Source organism: Xiphophorus maculatus, chromosome 20 (assembly GCF_002775205.1).
Source record: "Xiphophorus maculatus strain JP 163 A chromosome 20, X_maculatus-5.0-male, whole genome shotgun sequence".
Taxonomy (NCBI): Eukaryota; Metazoa; Chordata; class Actinopteri; order Cyprinodontiformes; family Poeciliidae; genus Xiphophorus; species Xiphophorus maculatus.
The window spans coordinates 5,825,265-5,847,710 of NC_036462.1; the positions used below are offsets into that span (position 1 = coordinate 5,825,265).

At 45.2% G+C, this 22,446-nt stretch overlaps 5 protein-coding genes across 8 annotated transcripts; 2 read left to right on the top strand and 3 right to left on the bottom strand.

The window, feature by feature from the left end:
• The first annotated feature begins 1,474 nt into the window (after nucleotides 1-1,474).
• Nucleotides 1,475-6,128, top strand: dnttip1 (deoxynucleotidyltransferase terminal interacting protein 1). The gene is made up of 13 exons (XM_005812952.3): nucleotides 1,475-1,833; nucleotides 3,363-3,433; nucleotides 3,519-3,615; nucleotides 3,691-3,789; nucleotides 3,866-3,925; nucleotides 4,003-4,059; nucleotides 4,347-4,402; nucleotides 4,480-4,522; nucleotides 4,955-5,013; nucleotides 5,128-5,188; nucleotides 5,263-5,334; nucleotides 5,417-5,472; nucleotides 5,896-6,128. Exons 1-13 carry the CDS (start codon nucleotides 1,759-1,761, stop codon nucleotides 6,002-6,004), a joined length of 915 nt encoding a protein of 304 aa, XP_005813009.1. The 5' UTR covers nucleotides 1,475-1,758; the 3' UTR covers nucleotides 6,005-6,128.
• Nucleotides 6,129-6,213: 85 nt separating this feature from the next.
• On the bottom strand, nucleotides 6,214-7,668 carry polr2j (RNA polymerase II subunit J). Its single transcript, XM_005812942.3, has 3 exons — nucleotides 7,438-7,668; nucleotides 6,485-6,593; nucleotides 6,214-6,398 (listed from the first exon to the last, which is right to left on the bottom strand). The coding sequence occupies exons 1-3, from the start codon at nucleotides 7,578-7,580 to the stop codon at nucleotides 6,297-6,299; spliced, it is 354 nt and encodes a 117-aa protein (XP_005812999.1). The 5' UTR covers nucleotides 7,581-7,668; the 3' UTR covers nucleotides 6,214-6,296.
• Nucleotides 7,669-9,217: 1,549 nt separating this feature from the next.
• Nucleotides 9,218-12,859, top strand: ube2c (ubiquitin conjugating enzyme E2 C). Its single transcript, XM_005812940.3, has 7 exons — nucleotides 9,218-9,318; nucleotides 9,530-9,659; nucleotides 10,505-10,532; nucleotides 11,158-11,244; nucleotides 11,312-11,516; nucleotides 11,585-11,644; nucleotides 12,738-12,859. The coding sequence occupies exons 2-7, from the start codon at nucleotides 9,553-9,555 to the stop codon at nucleotides 12,773-12,775; spliced, it is 525 nt and encodes a 174-aa protein (XP_005812997.1). The 5' UTR covers nucleotides 9,218-9,318; nucleotides 9,530-9,552; the 3' UTR covers nucleotides 12,776-12,859.
• Nucleotides 12,860-12,948: 89 nt separating this feature from the next.
• On the bottom strand, nucleotides 12,949-16,820 carry LOC102235441 (regulator of G-protein signaling 9-binding protein-like). Of its 2 annotated transcripts, none has more exons than XM_023325291.1 (4): nucleotides 15,004-16,820; nucleotides 14,732-14,827; nucleotides 13,596-13,738; nucleotides 12,949-13,523 (listed from the first exon to the last, which is right to left on the bottom strand). In XM_023325291.1, exons 1-4 carry the CDS (start codon nucleotides 15,206-15,208, stop codon nucleotides 13,344-13,346), a joined length of 624 nt encoding a protein of 207 aa, XP_023181059.1. In that variant the 5' UTR covers nucleotides 15,209-16,820; the 3' UTR covers nucleotides 12,949-13,343. The 2 variants fall into 2 exon arrangements, with proteins under 2 accessions (XP_023181059.1, XP_005812998.1); XM_005812941.3 differs by having other exon boundaries at nucleotides 14,732-14,935.
• Nucleotides 16,821-16,907: 87 nt separating this feature from the next.
• On the bottom strand, nucleotides 16,908-22,190 carry LOC102234912 (E3 ubiquitin-protein ligase RNF182-like). Of its 3 annotated transcripts, none has more exons than XM_023325290.1 (7): nucleotides 21,344-22,190; nucleotides 20,229-20,367; nucleotides 19,951-20,104; nucleotides 19,799-19,863; nucleotides 19,388-19,517; nucleotides 19,094-19,323; nucleotides 16,908-18,287 (listed from the first exon to the last, which is right to left on the bottom strand). In XM_023325290.1, exons 2-7 carry the CDS (start codon nucleotides 20,337-20,339, stop codon nucleotides 18,111-18,113), a joined length of 867 nt encoding a protein of 288 aa, XP_023181058.1. In that variant the 5' UTR covers nucleotides 20,340-20,367; nucleotides 21,344-22,190; the 3' UTR covers nucleotides 16,908-18,110. The 3 variants fall into 3 exon arrangements, with proteins under 3 accessions (XP_023181058.1, XP_005812996.1, XP_023181057.1); XM_005812939.2 differs by having other exon boundaries at nucleotides 19,094-19,320; nucleotides 19,799-19,866; nucleotides 21,344-22,185; XM_023325289.1 differs by having other exon boundaries at nucleotides 19,799-19,866; nucleotides 21,344-22,185.
• Nucleotides 22,191-22,446: the final 256 nt, after the last annotated feature.

Here is a 22,446-nt window from a genome sequence, read left to right on the forward strand (position 1 = left end):
AAATGGGTGTCAATCAACTCGGCTACGTTTGTGCTCGTTTGTGCAGCAAAGATTTTTGTTTGTGCTGCTATCATTTTAAAGATATTAAGAAATGTTTTAGAGGTCATCAAAGGTCAACCAGCCCTCTTAATATCTTTAAAATGATAGCTGCACAAATGAAAGTCTTTGCTGCACGAACCAGCACAAATGTAGCCGAGTTGATTGACACCCATTTCGTCTGATTTGAAGAAGGTGGGGGGGCTGGTTGACCTTTTGACCTTTACCCTTTCCTTAATATCTTCAAAACCGATGCAGCACAAACAAAAATCTTTGCTGCACAAACGTAGCCGAGTTGATTGACACCCATTTCGTCTGATTTGAAGAAGGTGGGGGGCTGGTTGACCTTTGATGACCTCTAAAAACATTTCTTTATATCTTTAAAATGATAGCGGCACAAACGAAAATTTTTGCTGCACAAACCAGCACAAACGTAGCCGAGTTGATTGACACCAATTTTGTCTAATTTGAAGAAGGTGGGGGGGCCAACTTCACTCAGGTGACCTAATCTAATCTGGTTCATGTTTGTTAGATCCAGTATATTCTGATTTAATCTAGATAAATCTGGTCTGAAGAGGTCTGGGTTCTGTAGGGATGGGTTAGTCTGGATTAATCTGGATAGAACCAGTTTTATCTGGTTTAAACCGTTTTTTTCTGACCGTGTCCATCTTTAATAGGAAGAAAGCTGACTCCTCCCACTTCTGAGTGCTCTCTGATTGGCTGGTGGTGGACCTATCAGGCGCCTGTCTGTGTGTAGATAGTGTACAGCTGGACTGATTTGAGGTCTGTTGATGTTTTGCTGTTGATCAGTTTTTATTTGGTCTAATTTAACCTTTTTAAAGAGATGAAATGTGTTTGTGTGTTTTAACCGAACCAAAGTGTTTATGATGTATATGAGTGTGTACAGTAGAGCCGCGTATGACAGCTGGGCTCCTCCTGCTCTGCATGAACCCGCTGGAGGAAGTTCAGACCTGGACTAGGTGGTCTCCTCCGGGGTCCTTCCAGCTTCAGTGTAAATTCAGTCTGTCCTTCGTACTGCCTGCAGAAAACCTGCAGCTTCTCTCCTAGTAAAAATATATCCAGCCCAGTACGACCAGTCACCTCGTCCTTCTGCACACACAGACATTCTTGCTATCTTCCTGAGGACTTCAGTTAATTTTTCATTTATTTATCTAGCCTGACCCGTGATTCAAATGCTTCTGCTCCTTATGGGGTTAAGCTTTAGGCCCCATAAAAACCATAAGATGTGACTGAATGTCCACGATGAAGTGAAAACCCAGAAGTTAAAGTTCACCTTTGTCCGGTTCGGTTGTACATCTAAACCCAGTTAAATAATAGTTCTATACAAAAAAAAACCCCAACCTGGATTTATGCCATCATTGTCATCCTATACTGAGCTTTTATTTTGAAACCTGGAGCCGGAACCTGGAGCTTCTATTTTGACATAACTGGCCGGAAATTTACCAGCTTCACTAGACGGAAATGATGGTGTAACTTCCTGGAAGTAAACATCAAACTTCAGATTGATTATTGATCAGCAGCAGATTAAAAATAAACTTTTAACCTCGCGTCCAGTCAGAGCGCCAAATCTATACCCGAACCACGTAAATTCCGTCGGTCTGTGCTGCTGTAGCCACCGTTAGCCTAGCTGAGTTACCTCGGTTCAACCCGGAGCTGACCTGACCGAAACGAACCGCAGCAGAACTTCGGAGCGGGCCCAGCATGGGAGCTCATCGCAGCGAAGGAGGCCGGGAGTGGCTGGAGCAGGTCGGAGCGGAACATCCGGACCAGAACCCGGTAAGAATCCCGGAGGAGGAGGCAGCTAGCGGCGGCTAACTGGGCAGCTAGCTGCGGCTAACAGAGCAGCCCCCATTTTAGCTTAAAATAATAAATGTAACAAATTTAGATTACTTGCAATATTCTTTGATTGAATTGGTGTCAGTTTTTAGTTTCCTATTATTTTCAGTTTTATTTCATTTTCTTATTGTTTTGGTTTTTGTTTAGTTTTTTTCACCTTTGGTAATTGACGTATTTACTTTTAATGTTATTCTTTTACTTTATGCAAATCAAGCTACAATAAAATAAATGTTATTTTAGTTTTTTTGTATGGAAGCCTATTTCCGCCACTGGTAAAATAAAAAATCTCACTTCAAAATACTCTCTCGAAATAATGAGATACTATCAAGATCTATATAGGTAAGTGTGTGTTTTAGCCGTTTATGTTAAATTTTGTGAATTGTAATTTCTACCAATTTTTTTTGGTTGTTCTTTAGACAGAATATATGTAAGTTAGTTTAAAACCAAAATCTGTAATTAATTTATACATTTTCAATTGTTTAGATTACTTTGGTAACTGTTAGATCCTCTAATTAATTTGAGTATCTCAGAAGACACCGGGTAGATTGATGGCGTTTATTGTTTTGGGCAAATGTGTGATGACGGGAGGTTTTTGTAAAATATTTTTTTTGACCAGTACATGTGCACTGGGAGGTGCGAAGCGGCGAGGAGACGCTGATCGACGTAACACCGGCAAAGATCAGCCTCTGCTGGTCAGGGCGGAGGCCTTCTTTGTCCTGGATCTTGATAGTTTTTATTTGATGTTTTTTTTTTTTTTTACCAGAGTGGCGGAAACGGGCTCTCATATTTTTGTTTCAGATTATTGACTCTATATTATATTTAGCAGAATTTTGTTGCAAATTCAGAACTTCATTGTTGTAAATTCCGTTTATGAAATATTTATTTGAGGTTTGTAATATGCTCATTAACTTGGTTCCAAACTGATCAGAGGAAACTTTAAGCTTCATTTAAAGTTTATGAATTATAGTTTCAGTTCAACAGAAACGATTATGAGAGACTAAATCTGGTTCTCTTCTGGACCACCAGAACATTTTCTCTGGTCAGAAAATGAGGATGGGAATCTATATTTAGTAGCCATAAACTCAAAATTATTCATACCTCTGGCAAATTTAGATTTATTTTGTAGGAAATGCCAGTTTAAAATAAAAAATAAAGAAAGAAAGAATTACCTTTTTTTTAATGTGCTGTGGTGGCGCAGGGGTTAAGCACAACCCATATAAGAAGGCCTTAGTCCTCGTCGTGGCTGTCGCAGGTTCGATTCCTGGCCTGGCGACCTTTGCCGCATGTCTTCCCCCTTCTCTCCTTACCCACTTTCCTGTCAATTAACTATCAAATAAAGGCCACTAGAGCCAATAAAACCTTTAAAAAAAAAGAATTACCTATTTTTATTAGACAGAATAACCTTGTTTATAATAATGATGATGATGGAGGAGGAGGAGACACTGAACTGCCTGTTCTTCATCATCTAGAAGCCGTGGAACCTGATGATCAAACATCGACATGTCCAGAGACGAGGACGGCGCTCACACACTGCAGTCAGGTGAGTGCAGCTGCACTGTGGTTCTGATGGGTCCAGTTCTGACCCGGTCCAGTCTAATCCCGTCCCGTGTTCCACCTGTGAGTAGCTACACGGATCCCCAGGTGTCCATGGACCTACTGAGGGCCGTACTTCAGCCCAGCTTCAACGATGACATCATGGCGGTTTTCAGGAAGTACCAGAAGGTCAGAGGTCACACCGTAGGGTCAGGGCCACATGCGGACAGGTGTGGTGTGTGACCAGGTGCGTCTGTGTTGCAGTTCTTTGAGAAGGCAGCGGAGAATGTGAAGGAGAACGTCGGCGAAGATGTCCAGACGGACCAGCTGATCCGGGAGGCCTGCAGGAATGTTCTGGAACATGTGAGGTCACTTCCTGTTTCCTCCCATAGCAGCCTAGTCTACCTTCACTCACCTGGTTCTGTAATTTCATTACCAGGCCAAACAGCTGTTTCCAGAGGTGGAGGGCAAAAGAACGGGGTCAGAAGTCACGATGAAGGTACACGCCCTCTGACTGACCAATCAGAGCAGGCTGTGACTCAACTTGGTTCTGACCTGGTTCTGTTTGTCTTGCAGAGATCCAGAGCAGTTGATGAAGACTTTGTGATCAGAGGAAATCTTCTACCTAAGAAGGTAGCGTGTTAGCCAGGTGTGACCTGAACATCTCCATGTTTGACGTTAGCTAGCTTGCTGGCTAGGCTATGTAAGCTGGGTAGCTAACAACTAGCTAACATAACGTGTACTATGTTGGCGCCTAACATAGCCGTTTAGCTTTGTTAGGCCGCCATGTTAGCTTGTTAGCAGGTGCTTTTTTGCACCTGTTGTGGGTACATGCTAATTTTTTGCCGGTTGGCTGATCGCCAAATCAGGTGAGGATGTTGACTGTTGCCTTCGTGTGATTGGTCCATCTCTGTCCTCAGAGGAAAAGTCGTCCAGGTCCCGTCGTCTCCTCAGACCGTCCTGCCAACTACCCTCTGTGAGTACCTGACCAGGTGACATCATCAGCCTCCAGGCAGACCGCAGCACCTTATTGGTTTGAATTTTTCTTCTCAGAGTGAAGCCGAAGGCGGAGCCTGTGAAGAGGGAGGGGCCAAAGGTGAGTCTGTTCTTAAACTCTGACAGGTGAGCGTCAAAGGTGTGCTGTTAGCTGATTACTGCCACCTAGTGGTCAGGCTGGAGGGAGGAGCCATTGCTAATGGAAATCACCTGTGAGGAAGTTCACCTGTGTGTGTGTGTGTGTGTGTGTGTGTGTGTGTGTGTGTGTGTGTGCGCGTTTGTTTCTAATACCTTGTGGGGACCATTTTCCTGACACATACTACGTTGTGGGGACCCACTGCTGCTTGTGGGGACCGAAGCCTGGTCTCCACAAGGGGAAACACTGTTTTTGGGTCAGGGGTCAGATTTACGACTACGGTGTGAATTGAGTTTTGGTTGGTTAGGGTTACAGTAAGGTTTAGGCTGTAGAAATGAATGGAAGTCAATGGAAAGTCCCCGCAAAGATAACTGCGCAAACGTGTGTGTGTTTCAGTGGGATCCGTCCAGACTCAACGACAGCAGCACGTTCGTTCTTGGCTCCAGAGCCAACAAGTGAGTCACCAGCACCAATCAGAAACAGGCGTGATGTCATGAGATCAACTTTGATAAACTTTGTTGAGTAGCTGAACAGGAAGTGAGTCATTGGCTGCTGTGATGTCATCACAGGGCGCTGGGGATGGGCGGAACCAGAGGGCGGATCTACATCAAACACGCCGACCTGTTCAAGGTGAGTCTGGCTTCCTGTCACATGACTTGTGAGTGCAGGCGTGCTGCTGACCTGTGGGGGGCGCTGTGTTTCAGTACGCCGCTGACGCCAAGGACAAGCAGTGGCTGGCAGAACGGCACCACATGAGGGCCACAGGGGGCAAGATGGTGAGAACTGTGGTACCACCAGAACATTCTGGTTCTGTTGACGGTTCTGCTGAATCTCTGATTCTGACTCGTTTCTTTTCAGGCCTACCTTCTGATTGAGGAGGACATCCAGCATCTGTCCCAAAGCGACGAGTACAGGTGAGGTCTGGTTCTGTTCTCCAGAACCGGCAGTGTGCGTTCAGATGAAACCTGAACAAACAGATTCAGGCTGAGTCAGCCGAACTGATCCACACTCCGGACCAGAACATTACAGCATCCTGACTCTCTGGTTCTGACCCACCGCTCATTGAACTGGATCAGAACCAGACGGACGGTGGGAGGAGCCTGTTCTTCTTCTCCTGTTTTGACCTCCTTCAGTTTCATGTTATCTATTTGATTTCCTTTTGAGATCAATAAAGTATTTTTGAATTGATTCATTTTCCTTTCCTGCAAAAAAGAAATTGACTATTTTCTTAGTTTAATTTTCATATTTCTTGCTTAGTTTATTGTTGAGCAGGAACTAAATTCTCAAATCTTTTTAAAAAAAACAATGGTTTCCATGGTAACCCGCGTGTTTTTCAGGGACTGTCCGGACGTGCGGATGGACGAGCTGAAACCGTTCGGCGTTCCTCCCTGGATGGTGGAGAAGATGCAGCGCGCCATGGAGGCTCAGAGGGACAACGACCCCTGAAGGTCACATGACCCCAGGGCTCTGATCATGTGACCCCTTCATTATTATTTTTATTATTGGATGTTTCTAGTTTTGTTTCTCCTGCTGAAAAAACAAACAAATAAAGTCTGTTTTGTAGACGATGTTTCTGCTGTCTCTCAGCTGTGACATCACTTCCTGTGATCAGCTGACCTTTGGTTCTAGCAAACATGAAGCTCAACCAAACGCTCTAAGGACATGACGTCAGATCTTTATTAGAAAAAACACCTGGGGGGGACAGAGGGCTGCAGTGAGGTCATCAGAGTGGGCGGGGTCACTCAATTCCTTCCTGTTTGTCTTTAATGGCGACCCGGAAGCGTTCCTCCAGCAGCGACAGCTCACTGATCAAGTCTGTGATGGCATTGGTGAACGCTTCCTGGGGAGAACACGACATCACTTCCTGTTAGACACCACTTGCTGTCAGCAGGGAGGCATCTTAGCTGGCGTGCACATGCGAGTTACCTGGGGACTGTAGTCAGGTGTGGTCTGGACCCGGATGACGATCTTATGCTCCAAGGGGTGAGGAACTTTATAACCGGCGAAGAGAACCTGGGGGTCCTTCAGCAGCTGACTGGAACACACACACACACACACCTGGTCACTGGGACAGCCTACCTGCTGGACCTCTGTTATGTTTGCATTCAGGTAACATCAGTGAATGAAAACTGAGGAGCAGCAAAGGAGGTGGATTAGTGGCTGATGATGTCATATGGAGCTGGTAGCATGTTAACATTGTTACACAGTAATAGTTGTCAGTCAGAGGCCTCTTTAAAGACATTGCAAGACTGACTGCTACTGGAGATCCTTCCACAGCATCACTATTTGTTCTACAAAGACGATCTGAGTTATAATATTTAGTTTTCTGTTTGGATAAATGAAGGATTTTTTTATTTACTGATTCCTGATATTCATCAGCAGTAATCCCAATAACCTGGAGCATCATGTTTAAAGCTGTATGGCTTTAATCAATTTTAACATAAAATCGATTTCACCACACATTCCAGATATCTGAAACTGGTTTATGACTAGAAGTATTAGCGAATTAAGATATTTCTAATGATATTTAGACTATATGAAATACGTATTTTAAATGTATTTATTTTGATTTAATTACATTCTTACTAGTACAAAATGTCAGTTTTAATTCGAGATGTCTGCCATTAATTACTAAGTTAAACCACATTAATCCGAACATGATATCTGGAATAAACCTTTTCAGCTTTGATCATTTTCACATTTAAATCTACACTGTTCTTGGTTCAGGGTCACTGCTGAACGTGTTCAGGACCCGGTTCATCCCAGGCAGTTCAGGATCAGGGAAGTTCTGTTCTGTGTGGTTCTGTTTGGACCGGTTTTGTCTGCTGTGTGGTTCTGTTTGGACTTGTCTGCCGGTGTTGTGTGTGAGTTGGTCTCACGCTCGGATGATGTTGCCCAGCGTGTGGTCCTCCTTGTTCAGGGTGAACAAACAGGCGTTGGGAACCTTCGTGTCTTTGCTGATGCTGATCTTCTTCTCTCCCTCAAACAGCAGAAATGACTCGAAAGCTGGAGGAGCGTTCATCTTTCCGTCCGAACCGAACCTGGATCAGAAGTACCGCTCCGAAACACTTCCGCTCAACTGCTTTTCTTCTTCTACTTTAGATTTTACCAAAAGCTCGTTGCGCTAGTGCCATCTGCTGGATTTTACTTTATTCATTTTCTTCTTCTTTTTATGGCGGTTGGCAAGCAACGAATTGATGTGCATTACCGCCATCTACTGGAGTGGAGTGTGGACCGGGCTGCTACATGTACATTATCCCATCCCCCCCCAATAAACTTCTCTATATCCTTTCTATCAATTTCGTCTTCTTAAGGTATTTAAGGTAAAGAACAAATTATTCAGAAGTATAAATTGTGTCCAAAATATCTTGTTTATTTAACTGTAATTTATTGTCTTGTAATCTACATACTAATTCCCATCTCTCAACAGAATATTTGGAACAGAACAAGAAAACATGTTTTACTGTTTCTTCTTGAAAACAAAAATTACATTTTCTTTCCTCAGATTCTCTTAAAGGGTCAGTATTGTTCAAAGACCTAAGTCATTATTCAACTGAGCAACCACATTTACAAACTTGAATTCCCAATTTCAACCTTTCAACGGTCAATATTAGGCCCAAATATTTTTCTGCAACTAATAAAAACATGTTCTGTCATTTTTGCAGCAATTACAATGTTTTCCTATCTCAAGAAGAGTGCCATTCATTTCTTATTCTGCTTATAATTATATCCTCCTTCCTATTTATTCCACCAATTCTTGTGACATCAACTGTATATTGTATTCCACATAATTGTCTTGCTTCTATCTCATTATTCACCTCATTTTCTATCATTTCTTTCTAAACACATTTAGATAACTTTATCAAAATCTACATTTTTAGCAGCGTCCATAGACAACCTGAATCCACATTGTTTCTATATTTTTGTAATCTCATATGTATTACTTCCCTTTTCAACACTTAACGGACTATAATAAACCACTACATTTACTTATTCTAGTCTCCTCTAAAGCCAATAACGATGCACATAATTCTACTGTATATTTAAAAAATGCCGTTTTTTTTCATCTTAGTCTTTGATTCAGAATTCACTACTAGTACTCTACTGGCTTCAGTTTTTTTTAATCTTTTGAGCCATTTGTATCAATATGCAAATGAACATTATAATTATTCCCTTTATTTTGCTTAAATGCATCTTTCACTTGTGCCTACATTATATCTTGTCTTTGCTTTTGATGTGCTGTTCTTTATTGCAAAATAAGTTTGTTTTGTATAATTTTGTTCTTTAATGATAAGAGTGTGAATAAACCTCAGCAGCTCTAATAAGAGGCAGATTTATTTAGTGTTTAATATCAAAGTAATTTAAAATTCTGATATTTCAGATCATATTTTGTTTTTTTTTTCAATTCATCTATGAAAATTGACTTATTGACACTGGAAAACCAAAATAATTAGAATATTTGTTTTCTTTCGGAGTTTCTATTAAATTTTGAAGATTTTTTTTAAAACTCCCTGTACGTGACGTCAAAATAAAAACGTAATTTACGCAGTTTCCGGTTTAATTTCCAAACCGACTTCTTCAATAACCAGCCATCTCATTGGTGCGTTCTGGATTATTTATGTTTGAAAGTCGGGCGCTGATTGGCTGTTGCCGAAGGAAAGTCAGTTTAAACTGAGGGGCGGGAGAAAGTTCAGTTTGTACTCCGAACCGGCAGCAGCTGCTACTGGACTGAAAGCGAGCTGACACCGAACCGATACCCGGTGAGTCTTTGATGTGGAGCTGACGCGTTTACCTGCTGGTATCACGTGCTGTTTGTTTGTTTGTTTACTCCGGGTCTGAGGAGACGAACAGGCTAACGGCTGTTAGCATGTAGCTAACGGATTGTTCAGGATTCTGACCCGGAGCCCGCAGGTCCGGGTCCTGTCCGGGTTTCGGAGTTCGGCCCGGTTCATTCCCTCTCTCTGTCCCCAGCACGAACGGAACCGAGAGAACCCATGGCTTCCCAGAACATGGACCCCGCAGCGGCTGCAGCGTCCTCCGCGGCCGCCCTGAAGGGAAGCGAAAGCGGCAGCAGCGCGGCCAGAGGCTCGGTGACCAAGCGGTGAGTCCCGAATCGGAACCTCCAGAGTCAAATAAGCAGAGCGAATAAGTCAGAAGCAACGAAACGTAACTTTGTTGCCATGGTAACGGAGGAACATGACCCGCAGCAGACCCAGTAGCTCTGAATTCCGGGTCCAGAACCTGCTGCATGGACTGATCACTGATTGGTCGCGTCAGAACCGCCGGTCTGGGTTCGGGTCCAGTTAAAGTTCTGGTTTTGGTTCCTCTGGGTTCAGGTTTACAAACAGACGACAGTGTGTGAGACTGAAGGACTGAGTGTCCAACCACAGGAGCTCCACAGGGCGCTGCTCTCTCTCCGATCCTTTCTCTCTCTACGCTTCTGTCCTCTACAGAAATACTCAGATTACAGAAATACTCAGATTACTCTGCAGTTGTTGGTTTATCAGAGACGGACAAGAGGCTGAGTACCGCTTCGGGTCATGGAGGGAACAATCAAATCATCTTAAATGTGAACACAACAAAGAAAATGATCAGGGTCAAAGGTCAAAGCCCATTTCCATCATGGGAGAAGAAGTGGAGGTGGTGAGGAAGATAAAAACCTGGATGTTCATCTGCTGTCAGTCTGTTGGTGAGAGCAGCATCAGAACCATCAGAACCAGAGGCCTAAAGAGGCTCAACAGCCTGAATAAGGACTCTGGTTCTGGTTCTGCTCTACAGGCTGTGGAGCCTCTGGAGATGATGATGATGATGCAAATAAGGATTCTTCATAGGATCAAGAGAGTTATGGCCAACCCTGAGCATCGTCTTCAGTCAGAGTCTTCAGATTTGGTGCAGCACAGACTGCTACAGGAGAGCAATAAAGTGTTTTTCTCTCTCTGTCCTCAGGCTGCAGCAGGAGCTGATGACCCTCATGGTGAGTCCGGTCCTGACCTTTTTTATTTTTCCTGTTGCCATAGTAATTGATGGCCTGTTACCATGGTAACAGAGCCATAGATCAGTTCGGTGCCCAGGAGACGGACGGTGTGGACCGACGGACGACTCTGGTCAGAACCGGGTCCAGATCCGATCCTGCTGGTGCCGAACTTCAGACACCAACATGAAGCGCTTTCTGAACACTATCTGGACCGCTGGATGACGTCATCAGAACTCTTGGTTCTGGTGGGGGAAACCAGCAGAACCAAGAGTTCTGAGAGTTCGGCTGGTTCCGGTACCAGAACCATCCAATCAGACGCAGGAACAGGGAGAGACGGAGTTCTTCCTGCTGTCAGGTGAAGTCGGGTCGTCACCAGATGATCCAGAACCAGTTCATTCCTCCATGATTCATTACAACACTGAAGGCTCAGCAGAACTGACCCAATTGGGCCCAGCAGAACTGACCCTGACCACTGGGGATGAATTGGTGCTGGTTACCTGACACCGCTTCACTCTGAGCATGCTCAGACTCATCTGTGGTCATGTGATCACTTAATGCGTTGTATTAAGTGATCATGTGACCTCTGACCTGATTCATGTGACCTCTGTGTGACCTCATGCTGCAGATGTCGGGTGATAAGGGCATCTCGGCATTTCCAGAATCTGATAATCTCTTCAAATGGATCGGAACCATCGATGGAGCTCAGGGGACGGTGCGTACTCACCTGTCTCTCTGTTTATGGTTCCACTAACCCGGTTCTGACCCAGTTTTGCCTCCAGGTGTACGAGGGGCTGCGGTACCGGCTGTCCCTGGACTTCCCGGCCGGCTACCCGTACCAGGCTCCCCGGGTCCGGTTCGTGACGCCGTGTTTCCACCCCAACGTGGACGATCAGGGCGCCATCTGCCTGGACATCCTGAAGGACAAGTGGTCGGCTCTGTACGACGTCCGCTCCATCCTGCTGTCCGTCCAGAGCCTGCTGGGAGGTACCAGAACCGCCAGAACTAGTTCCGATCGCCCTCCACCGAGTCGCTAACTTGCTGTCTCTCCCCAGAACCCAACAATGACAGTCCTCTTAACACGGCCGCCGCAGAACTGTGGGAGAACCAGGACGGTAAGCTTACCAGACCCAGAACCTCAGGCAGTAGTTTCAAGCTGGGCAGACCAGTCGTGTTCTGACCCGTTTCTATTCGTCACTCTGATCAGATCAGCTGTTCCTCTGTAGTAGTCGGTGCACAGGATCTCTGATCAGAGCTGTGATTGGTCAGTCTGCCTTCAGTTCTCTGCCGCACATTTCAGATTTTGGCCCGGTCCAAATCCTCTCCCTCCCTCGTTCATGTTGAAGGTTAAAGGTCACAGTGTGTCCCACATTCTCCTCATCTGCCCATCGTCCTATTTCCACTCTTACACAGTGCATTACCCACAATTCATTGCGGCACGTGACGTTTAGAGTTGAAAGGCAGATTTATGGCAAAGTTCTGGTTTTTCCATCTTTGTAGAAAATATATAAAAGAAAATATCTAGACAAGGCACATTAGTAATAAAGTTTGATTTGATAAACTGAGCAGAAAAAGAAGAAATAAAAAAGAATAATCACAAACTGACTGAGGAAAGAAAAACTAAATGTCACGAATGCAAAACAAATTTCAACTGAAACTTGTAGTATCAGACATTTTTATTATTTTCCATATATTCCGTATGTTTGTCCTGAACTTGATCTTTATTAGCTCCACTTTATACCAAACTAACTTTTAGCTGCATAGAACAGATGGTTTTATGGGTAAAAATCACGTCTCTGTTAGTCAAATAGACTGATAAATTGATTATTAGAACATTTTAATGTGTATTTTTTGCCAGCTTGGAAATCTGGCAAAGTTCACAGAGTGATCTGTCTGTTGTGAAAAGTAGAATAAAATCAGTTTTCAAAAGTCAAATATAGAAATAATTTTTGTTTCTCTGAACATGTGGGATTATATTGAGTTTTCTGTATTCAACAAAACACATTTCTCCAACAAATATCTCCAGCAGAAATATTTTTACTAAAATCCGTTTTGTTGCTGAATGGAGACCAATCCTCCATTTTGGCCGTTCTGTCCCAACCCTGATGTGACTTTGAGTCACAGAGGGAGCAAGGCTTTTCTGCAGTGCATGATGGGAGCTGTCAGTCTTGACGCAGTGCATGATGGGAGTTGTTGTTTCTCTTGCAGCCTTCCGGTCTCACCTCCACACCACGTTCCAGCAGTGAAGCAGCTTCTCTGTGTCTGATTGTATCATATTTTTATGTTTGTTTGCCTCTTTGTGTTAATAAAGAATAAGGTTCTTAATCCAACCAGACTCTGTGTTTCTATGGGAACCAGAACCATGTGAGCCGCCCGCTGCAGAACCAGAATCCTGAGTCAAACGGAGCCGTTTTCTCCCTCCTGGGGATTTATTTGTTCCTTGTTCTAAAAAATTAATCTCATCATAAATCAAAACAAAGTGAAATATTTCAGATTTTTCTGATTGTGGATGGAAACCCAACATGCAGCATCTCAAACTGAAATGTTCAGATCAATAAAATAGATTTTCTGCTGCAGAACCTTCATGAAGACTCTAGACGCGTTAACTCTGGACCCAACAGAACCAGCAGCTCACCTGTTGAACAGATCATGGTCGTCTGCTCCTTCAGATTGAATGGATGGGCACATCTTCCTTCCACTCAACTTTCTGTGCTATAATTTTCACATTATACTAATCCTCTGCTACGTTCTGGGTCAATATTTCTATAGAAGATTTCTGTTTGAGCTCTCGGAACCTGCAGAACCGATCCGGGCCTATCCGACCCAGCAGCAGGTTCCCCGGCAGCAGGCGGGCAGCTTGGTGCTGCCACCGCCGCTGGACGCCACCTCCACCTCCATCAAGTCCTCCAGGCTTTCCTCCGGATCCTCGGCGTCGTTCAGAACCTCGGCCCACGCCGGCTCTGTCGACTCCACCGACCAGAACGCCACCGGGACCTGCAGAACCAGAGAGAGCTGAGCCCGGTTCTGCTGAGCCGGGTTGTGCTGAGGTTCTGGAGGTGGACTCACCCTCTGCTGTAGCTCACCCAGCTGGGCCTCCAGGCCTGCGATGTGATTGGTCAGATCTGGACTGGGCTCTTCCTCCAGAACCAGCCAGGGGATTTGGACCAGTGCCACCCGGGCCGCCAGACCCACCGGGCCGTCGGTACATCCTGAGTGGAAACGGCAGAAGAAGAGGATGCTCCAGTCTGCCCTCTAGCGGGAGAACCCTGCAGGTCACTTCAGGAACAAAATCTGAGGTTTTTCATACTTGATCCGATTTTAATCTTTTTTTCTTCTTTTGTAAAAACGAAATTACAGAAAATATTTTCAAAAAGTGGATTTTATTCAATCATCCTTTCTGTGAGTTTTAAGATGGATTATTAAAGTCTTAATATTAGCAGAATAAAAAAGCAATTTTACCAGAAGAATGTTTTAAAATTAAGAAAAAGATCTTCACTAATAGGGCTGCACAGTGGCGCAGTTGGTAGCACTGTTGCCTTGCAGCAAGAAGGTTCTGGGTTTGATTCCCAGCCCGGGGTCTTTCTGTTTACATGTTCTTCCTGTGCATGGTGGGTTCTCTCCGGTTCTCCAGCTTCCTCCCACAGTCCAAAATCATGACTGTCAGGTTAATTGGTTTCTCTAAATTCTCCCTAGGAGTGTGAGTGTGTGTGTGGTTGTGTGTCCTGTCTGTCTCTGTGTTGCCCAGCGACAAGCTGGCGACCTGTACAGGTGACCCCATCTCTCACCTGGAACATTAAGCTGGAGAGGCAGCAGCTCCTCTTGACCCCAGTAGGGACAAGGTGTTAGAAAATGGATGGATCTTCACTAATAATTAATAATGTGTTAAAACATGAAGTGTTTTCTTATCTGTAAAACTTATAAAAAGTGTAACTTCAACTAATTTTTATAAATTTATTCTTGAGTTTAAAAGAATCATAAATTAGCCCCAATATTCCGTCTTAAAGTCAACCTGAATTCAAAGTCCAATCAAACATTTATCAAACAAGATGGCCGCCCTGGGCGATGACATCACTCTGACCTACAGAAACATGAAGAGAGCATTCGCTAAAATGCTAAATCTTCATAAATAAAATTCAATTAATTTCTAAAATCAGTGCATTGCCCAGCCAACCAGACGCAGGAGGGCGGAGCCAACAACTCACCTGTGTTCACTAGTGAGCGTCTGCTGGAGCGCTGGGTCAGGGGGAACTGACCAATCAGCTCTTTGGCCCTCCGGAGGTCAGACAGGAAGTACTCCACTGCAGACAGGAAGAGAACCCAGAGTCGCTCTGAAGCATGTCTGTCGTCCACGGCAACGGGGGCGGAGTCACAGGCTGACAGCAGGCGCAGCAGGCGGCGAGACAGACCTGCAGAGGGACAGGTGAGCCCAGCAGGACACAGACAGGACAGGTGAGCCCAGCAGGACAGGTGTTACCTGAGCAGATCCGGTGAGCCAGCGCTCTCGTCTCGTCCATCTCTTCCCGCAGGAAGCTGCTGTCGGCTGAACTTCCCAGCGACGCCGCCAGTTGCTGGAAGCAGGAAGTGACCCGACTCAGAGCGTTCTGAGCGCGCTCACACTCTGCCTGCTGCCGCCGCCGTCCCGCTGTCAGCTCGTCCACCGAACGACGCCACCGACTCATGATGGGACGCAGTCAATCGGAGCCCAGTGTCGGCCTGAAAGTCATCAGAAGGTCAGCAGGTAACTGGTGACGCTTTAGTTTGGGTTCAGTCGGGTTTAGATTGAAAACACTTTGGTTCTGGTTCTGATTGATGGTGATCACCACTGGCGCCTCCAGAAAGTTTTTAAAATGGTGGCCAGACCAGCTCAGTCAAAATGTTGGGGGGTACAGCGAAAATAATTCTTTGGGGGGCAACATGACTGCAATGGGGGCCGAGGCCCCCCGTCCCCTGGGGGCGCCACTGGTGATCAGCTGACGTTTAACCGCCAGGCGGCGGCACAGAGCGGTCCAGGCCCGGTCCGCAGAACCGGCAGGCCTTCTGTCTTCACGTTTCCCTTGGTTACGGTTCTCTTCTGAACGAGTCTCTCGAACCCAGACAACAGGAAGCCGACTGAGACTCTGAGACTTAAAACAAACTGCTGAACCACGTTAAACTCCAGATATTCAAACTCATCCAGGAGTTTTTACTAAGCTGATGATACAGGAAGACTGTCTGAGAGAACGGATCGGTTTTCTGTTATCTGCTGAGCCGTTTAGCACTGCATGTACTTTACTTTGCTCTAACATATTTGCATAAAAAACTGCTGTATATATTAGTTTAATTGTGAAAAATATTTCAAAAAAACTTTAATTTCAACCAGATAATGGAGTTAGAGGTTTAAATAATCAAAAGGAATATACACTCTAAAAAATAAAACTAAAAATGTACTTAACATTTTGGTGCAACAAATTTATACTCAAAAATACTGAGTGGACTGGAAACCAGTCAAACCTGTTAGATATGCTTTATCAGTCACATAACTGCAACTTAACCCTCCTGGTAAGTTGAGTGGACACTCAGAGGAAGAACCTTAGAAATGAACAGGAGGGTTAAAAAGAGTTAACAGGAAGAATAGTAGCTGGCACATTTAACAAGCTAAATTAATAAATATAACTGAAATTATAAGTTAGAAAAATAGCAAAGTTAAGTGAAAAGCACATAATTAAGAATGTTACTGAAATATTTGGTTGTCACTGATGGATGAATATAAAAAGTTGTTTAATTTACTTCATTAGAGTGAACCTCCAACATGCTGCTACCTCATGAATCGCTCTTCTATTAAATAATTAACATTATTATTAAAGGACATGTTGAGAGTTTTACCTGAAGCGTCTCACCTGCTGCTGCTCCGTCCTTCCTCTGCGGTGGACGCAGGTTTCTGAAATCACTCAGGTTCTGCTGCTCCACAGGGAGCGTTTGTGTTTTCAATTAACAGGTAGAACAGCTGAGTCCGGATCGCTCTGGACTCCCAGAGGCCCGCCCCTCTAAGCCTCACCTGTCCAGGTGGAACAGGGCACAGGTACGGAGTTTCCATCGAGGAGACGGAGCGTAAACTCACCCAGTGAGTCATGTTTTCTGTTCCAGCTCAGGTCAGACAAAACAGGAAGTAAAGCAGTTTTTTAAATTTCAAATGCAAACGGAAAACGTTTTCCAGTTTGTGGCGTTGTGCAGGTTCAGATCTGGAAACGTTCTCCTTGTAGGGAAACTAAAGGTGTTGGACTTATTCTGAAACACAGACACATTTTTTGGTTTTGGTCATTTTCAGTAGTTGCTGTTCCACCTCCTCACATCACCCTTCTAGAACAGCTCAGCTGGAAAACCTGAAACAAATCAAACTGGTTTTGTCTCCATTAAATTTATTAGTTTCTACAAAAGTCGGCAGTCCGCATGCGACACGGACAGGAAGTGACACGAGGTCCAAATCGCCACATGGATAACACACGATTAACACACGATTAATAAGTGATCAAGTCAAACGTTGGTGGCACTTTGACAGGAAATTAAACCAATTAACTGCAGAGCTTCCTTCTTCCATACAGTTAGCTTAGCTTAGCACAAACACTGGAAGCGGCAGCGGAGTCAGAGACAACAGAACTGAATTTAGCATTATGTTAGGAAAAAACAGAAATTACCTAACTTTGTTTCTTATCTTTGTCCATGGCTAACAATTTCCACTTTTCATGCTAAGCTAGGCTAATACCTTCCCTTCCGGTCATTTTGCTAAGCTAAGCTAGCACTTTCACATTGCCATCCATCCATCCATCCATTTTCTGTTCACCCTTGTCCCTAATGGGGTCGGGAGGGTTGCTGGTGCCTATCTCCAGCTACCACATTGCTTCCAGTTTAAATACTGAGCTAGCGTAACACTTTCAATTAGTCATTTTGCGAAGATGGAAAAACACTTAATTCCTAGTTTTTATGCAAAGCTATGGTAATACTTTACCTTAATTTAAAGTATTTATGCTAAGCTAGGCTAACCCTTTCTCTGTCTTTTCAGTCTTTTTGCTAAATTCAACAAACACATTCTCTCTGTTTACTATTCTTGTGCTAAGCTATGCTAGTGCTTTCCTGTTTTACTGTCCTTATGCTAACTCAGTCCTAACCCATAGCACTTACCAACATTTCTTGTGTTTGCGCTACATTAGCCTAACATCCATTTTCACCAGTCTATATGCTAGGCTAGGCTAGCATGTTTCCAATGTTTTGGATTATTTTGTTAAACTGGGAATATTCCTGGTGGTTACTGGCTGATGGGCTGTCAGAAGGTTCACTGATGAACAGAATTACATATTTACATACAGATTGTTACACAGCATGTCATTAGCAACATGCTAACAGGAGTTTCCAGCCTGTCCCTCTCTGGCTGAGGATGAAACTTCTGGTCCGTCTCTGTTTTGGCCAAGAAAGTGATGCTGGTGCTCAAAAGAGGAGGGGCCTTTACCGCCTCCGCCAATCAGGAATCAGCTTAGTGTTCAGGTCTGGAGGTTCTGTGGCTTCGCCGCTCCGGTGTCCTTGTTGCCATGGCAGCGGCCTTCGTCGTCGTCATGGCAGCCTGCGCGCAGCGATCGCCTCCCTCACCTCGTGACAGATGCACTGGCAGAATCCGTAGAGAACGAGCAGCAGCAGCGTGGACGGCACCAGGCTGACGAGAACCACGCCCAGCAGCAGCTGGCCCATCATCAGCAGGTAGATCCCCAGCGGCAGCGAGCTGAAGTACACCTGGGGTCAGGGGTCACACACCTGAGTACGCTCACCCGGGGTCAGGGGTCGTGGGGCATCATGCGAACATTTCGCGTTACTTTTAACGCAGACACAACGTGTAAATTATTCTACGTTTACGCCTCAAAATGTTTTGCGTACTTTCATCGTAACTGTCAGCTTTATTTATAAAACTGTTTAACTGCAGCCACAGCTGAACATCAGTAATAAAAATAAGATGAGCCTTCAGTAATGAACTCAAAACTCAATAAAACGACGCAGTTAAACAGATAAAATCAATACCAATAAAGATTAAGCAACTTAAATCTTTATACTTTGTTTTCATATGTAGTCATCTCACAATAATCAATAGGTCAATTAAGTGCATGATAAACTAAAACAAGCTCAGTAATTAACATTTGCATAATTTATTGTTTTTGTTTTTCTACCAAAGTCTGACGTTTTTGAGTCCAGAGACTTCATAATTCATTTTATTTGTTGTTTCTGTTGTTCTAAAATCTTCATGAGAATTTAAGGTTTATTGATCTTTGAGAATTATTTCTTGTATTATTATGGCATTTCTATTATATTACTGGAAATGATCTCAAAACAACAATATTATTGTTTATCACGATAACTTCTACAGGTTTTTATCTGAAAGGCAAAATGTTTTCTACAGAATGTTTTGTTCAAATTACTTTTATTTTTAAATCTGTAAACAATTAATCAATTACTAAATGAATTGGCAATTATTTTAATAATTGATTAATTATTTTACTGGAGCTACTAACTTGTTAGTGATGGTGCTAGCTTTGTGTGTCACTGACCATACACAGCGCCCCCAGCAGGCAGCGTGGAAAGCTGCGGGACGTCCAGGCGCGACACTTCTGCGAGGGAAAGCTGCAGGGCAGCGAGTCCAGGCTGGGCGGCCGGTACAGACCGACCACATTGATCATGCTGACCGAGTCCGAGGACGGGGAGTCGTCCGGCAGCTCCATGATGGTGATCACCAGGCAGTCCGAGGACCGGAGGGACGTGTCCGTCCCTCTGGCTGCTGCTACAGAGCGGAGAGTCAGACCAGAGACACAGAGACAAAGAAAGACAGACAGAGACAGACTGACCTTTCAGAGCAGTGGGAGTCAACACCACCTCTGAACCGCCGCCATCTTTAACTTCTGATCCCTCCTGCTGGGCTCTGTCCTGACAGGACAGAACCGCCATGATGTGCCGGTCGTCTTCCATCAGCCACACCTGGAGACACGGAACACGGAGACAGAGTCCCAACGTGGACCGGAGTGACGGACAGTCCACCACCTCCTGCTTCAAACCTGATATTATGAACCCATCTCACCTCTTCAAACCCGTCTCACCTCCTCACAAACCTGTCTCACCTCTTCAAACCTGTCTCACCTCCTCACAAACCTGTCTCACCTCCTCACAAACCCATCTCACCTCTTCAAACCTGTCTCACCTCCTCACAAACCCGTCTCACCTCCTCACAAACCCGTCTCACCTCTTCAAACCCGTCTCACCTCCTCATCAGGGACGTAGGTCTCGTGGCGGCAGAATGGGCAGCTGATGACGGTTGGTGAAGAGTCTCCTGAAAACCAGGTTGAAAGCTCAGAGAGCAGGTCTTTAATGGAGCGTCAGCAGCAGTAGCAGCACACCTGGCAGGTGAACTCACCCATGTCCACCATCTTCTTGAGACACTTGGCGCAGACCCGGTGCAGGCAGCCCAGCAGCTTGGGTTTCCGGCTCCGAGTATTGTATCGGTTGTAGCAGATCTTACACTCCAGTTCCTCCACGGTGTAGACCAGAGACTGAGCCCAGGTCTGAACCTGAACACAACACAGAACAGGCTGTGGGTACCTGAACGCACCATGACGGTTATAGGATGTTCCTCCTGGTCCACAAGACCCACCGAGACAAGCTCCAGAAGCAAAGGATGATGGGAAATCTCACCTTGCCTTCAATCTCCTGGCCAAGTTCTGCCTCCATCAGCTGATTCATCTTACTGGTCATTGTTTGAGGTTGAGGCCAGCTGAGCTGATCAGTCAGAGTGCGGATGTTCATCCGTCCAACCAGGAGGCCAGACGTCCATCTAGGGAGAGACATGTGAGACAGAGACATGTGAGACAGAGACATGTCTCTCATGGCCCGAGCCGCCCCGCCTCCAGGTGAGTTCAACAGGAGGACAAGTTCAGAGACACGCCTATAATCTACCTCCGGGGTACAACAGGGCATCCGGTGGGACCCCACAAGTAACCCTGCAGGTTGAGAAGATTCACTGTTCAACTGGAATCTGCCACACACTGGAGAAACAACTGGATCAGAACCAGAACTGACATCTAACAGAACCAGATCGGACCAGAGCCAACACAAGTCCACCATCTGAGGCCAAGAGAATATCAACAGTGACTTTCAACAGAGCTGATCCAGTGATGAGTTCTGAACGCTGACTGACCCAGAACCATCTGACCCAGAACCATCTGATCCAAGACTTTAAATCAGAATCAAGTCATCTTGATCTGCAGGGGTCTCAAACTCCAGTCCTCGAGGGCCACAGTCCTGTAACTTTTAGATGAGCCTCTGCTGCACCACACCTGAACAGAATAATTAGGTCATCAAGGTTCTGGAGAACTGAGCTACACAAGGAGGAGGTGATGAAGCCGTTTCATTCCAGCGTTTTGTACCTGTGGCACATGTAAAAACCGTAGGACTGCGGCCCTCGAGGACTGGAGTTTTAGACCCCTGATCTAGAGGTTCTGAAGTAAAGGTTTAATTATCTTATAAAACCTGTGGTTCTGATCTGTTGGTTCTGATCAGTATACCAAGGGTATATTAATAAGAGCTGAAAATATGATTATCGATCATTATGTCCAGCAGGTGTGCAACAGAACTTCTGGGATAAATGGGATGAACCTGGCAGCTCAAATTAGACCCTAACCAAAGAGATTCTAATCGAAAATGGATCAGAACCAGCGGTTCGATGACAGAACCTTCATTTACAGTCTCCAGCTGATCTCTGATCAGTTCTCCTCTCAGGGGATGCAGCAGCAGCAGCAGCAGCTCCTCACCTGCTGGCCTGTGGAGATGCTGATGGTCTCAGTCTCAGGGGATTCTGGACTCCGCTGGTTCCGGTTGGTCCGCTGGTTCTGGTCTCAGTTGCTCCGATGGTTTTGGTTGCTGCAGGCTTCCGGTGGTTGCAGCAACATGTTGGCCTTCAGCATCAACAGTTCCTGTGGTCCTGAAGGTTGAAGGGGATCCAGCGGTTTTGGGTCTGACGGAACCGGTTCCGCTGGCTGCAGCTGTGGCCTCGCGCTCAGCAACAGTGTGTCCTGATTAATGTCCCCGCGACACACCGCTATATGTGACGTCACTGCGGATTTCGGCAGCGGTCAGCCGGACAGCAGACCGCCGGGGGTCCCGGTGTCGGTGCCAGCGGTTCGGTTTGTCTAGGGGTTCTGGTTCTGTTGTCAATAGCGGCTGGTACCGTGTTCGTCGGAGCAGCTTGCGGTGACTCACCATCCCTCCGACTCACTGCGGCGCGCGACCAGCAGCGGGAACCCGGTCACCATGACAACCGCTCAGAAGCGGGAGGGCGGAAAGAGCCGACCAACCATTCTGTGGGATCCAGAACCGAACCCGGTTCAGATCGTTCCAGTTCGTACAGGCACATTCAGATCAGGTTCTAGTACAGCTGTGACACGAGGGGACCAGAACCGAACCGAACCCGAGCGCATAGGACAGCTAGTTCTCAGAGGAAACAGGTCATGGGGGAACAAAAACTTTTTCTCAGCAGTGGCGCCCCAAGGGGGCCCCTCTGCAAAAAAATTAATCATGTTCATTTTCTTAAATCAAGACATAAATGTACACAATACACAAATACATGTGTATAATAACCAATGTATCTGTCTGTCTTTATATGTGTATGTGTATATATATATAGTTCCCTAAATATTTTATATTAAAAATTCTGGAAAAATTATCCAGGGTGGATAAACTTTCTTTCATGGGTTGTTAATATTAGTGGAAGATTATGTACATGAAAATGCAGGTACAGTTTAATACATCAGAATTTTTCTTTTAATGAGACCTGTTTGTCAAACTAATGATAACTTTTTAAAATACAGTTCAACCTGGTATTTGACATCAATAAGCACATTAAGCCCATATTTTA

Excerpts from the sequence above, each read along its gene's own strand:
- dnttip1 (XM_005812952.3), top strand. The coding sequence starts at position 1,759 with ATGGGAGCTCATCGCAGCGAAGGAGGCCGGGAGTGGCTGGAGCAGGTC. Across the intron at positions 3,926-4,002 it reads GGTCAGAAGTCACGATGAAG|AGATCCAGAGCAGTTGATGA; the intron begins GTACACGCCCTC and ends TTTGTCTTGCAG. Across the intron at positions 5,189-5,262 it reads AACACGCCGACCTGTTCAAG|TACGCCGCTGACGCCAAGGA; the intron begins GTGAGTCTGGCT and ends GCTGTGTTTCAG.
- polr2j (XM_005812942.3), bottom strand. The coding sequence starts at position 7,580 with ATGAACGCTCCTCCAGCTTTCGAGTCATTTCTGCTGTTTGAGGGAGAG. Across the intron at positions 6,594-7,437 it reads CTGGGCAACATCATCCGAGC|TCAGCTGCTGAAGGACCCCC; the intron begins GTGAGACCAACT and ends TGTGTGTTCCAG. Across the intron at positions 6,399-6,484 it reads CACCTGACTACAGTCCCCAG|GAAGCGTTCACCAATGCCAT; the intron begins GTAACTCGCATG and ends TGTTCTCCCCAG.
- ube2c (XM_005812940.3), top strand. The coding sequence starts at position 9,553 with ATGGCTTCCCAGAACATGGACCCCGCAGCGGCTGCAGCGTCCTCCGCG. Across the intron at positions 11,245-11,311 it reads TCGATGGAGCTCAGGGGACG|GTGTACGAGGGGCTGCGGTA; the intron begins GTGCGTACTCAC and ends TTTTGCCTCCAG. Across the intron at positions 11,517-11,584 it reads CGTCCAGAGCCTGCTGGGAG|AACCCAACAATGACAGTCCT; the intron begins GTACCAGAACCG and ends GTCTCTCCCCAG.
- LOC102235441 (XM_005812941.3), bottom strand. The coding sequence starts at position 15,208 with ATGAGTCGGTGGCGTCGTTCGGTGGACGAGCTGACAGCGGGACGGCGG. Across the intron at positions 13,739-14,731 it reads ACGCTCACTAGTGAACACAG|GATGTACCGACGGCCCGGTG; the intron begins GTGAGTTGTTGG and ends GTTTCCACTCAG. Across the intron at positions 13,524-13,595 it reads TGGGTGAGCTACAGCAGAGG|GTCCCGGTGGCGTTCTGGTC; the intron begins GTGAGTCCACCT and ends CTGGTTCTGCAG.
- LOC102234912 (XM_023325289.1), bottom strand. The coding sequence starts at position 20,339 with ATGAACATCCGCACTCTGACTGATCAGCTCAGCTGGCCTCAACCTCAA. Across the intron at positions 20,105-20,228 it reads GCCAGGAGATTGAAGGCAAG|GTTCAGACCTGGGCTCAGTC; the intron begins GTGAGATTTCCC and ends TGTTGTGTTCAG. Across the intron at positions 19,324-19,387 it reads GACTCCCACTGCTCTGAAAG|CAGCAGCCAGAGGGACGGAC; the intron begins GTCAGTCTGTCT and ends TCCGCTCTGTAG.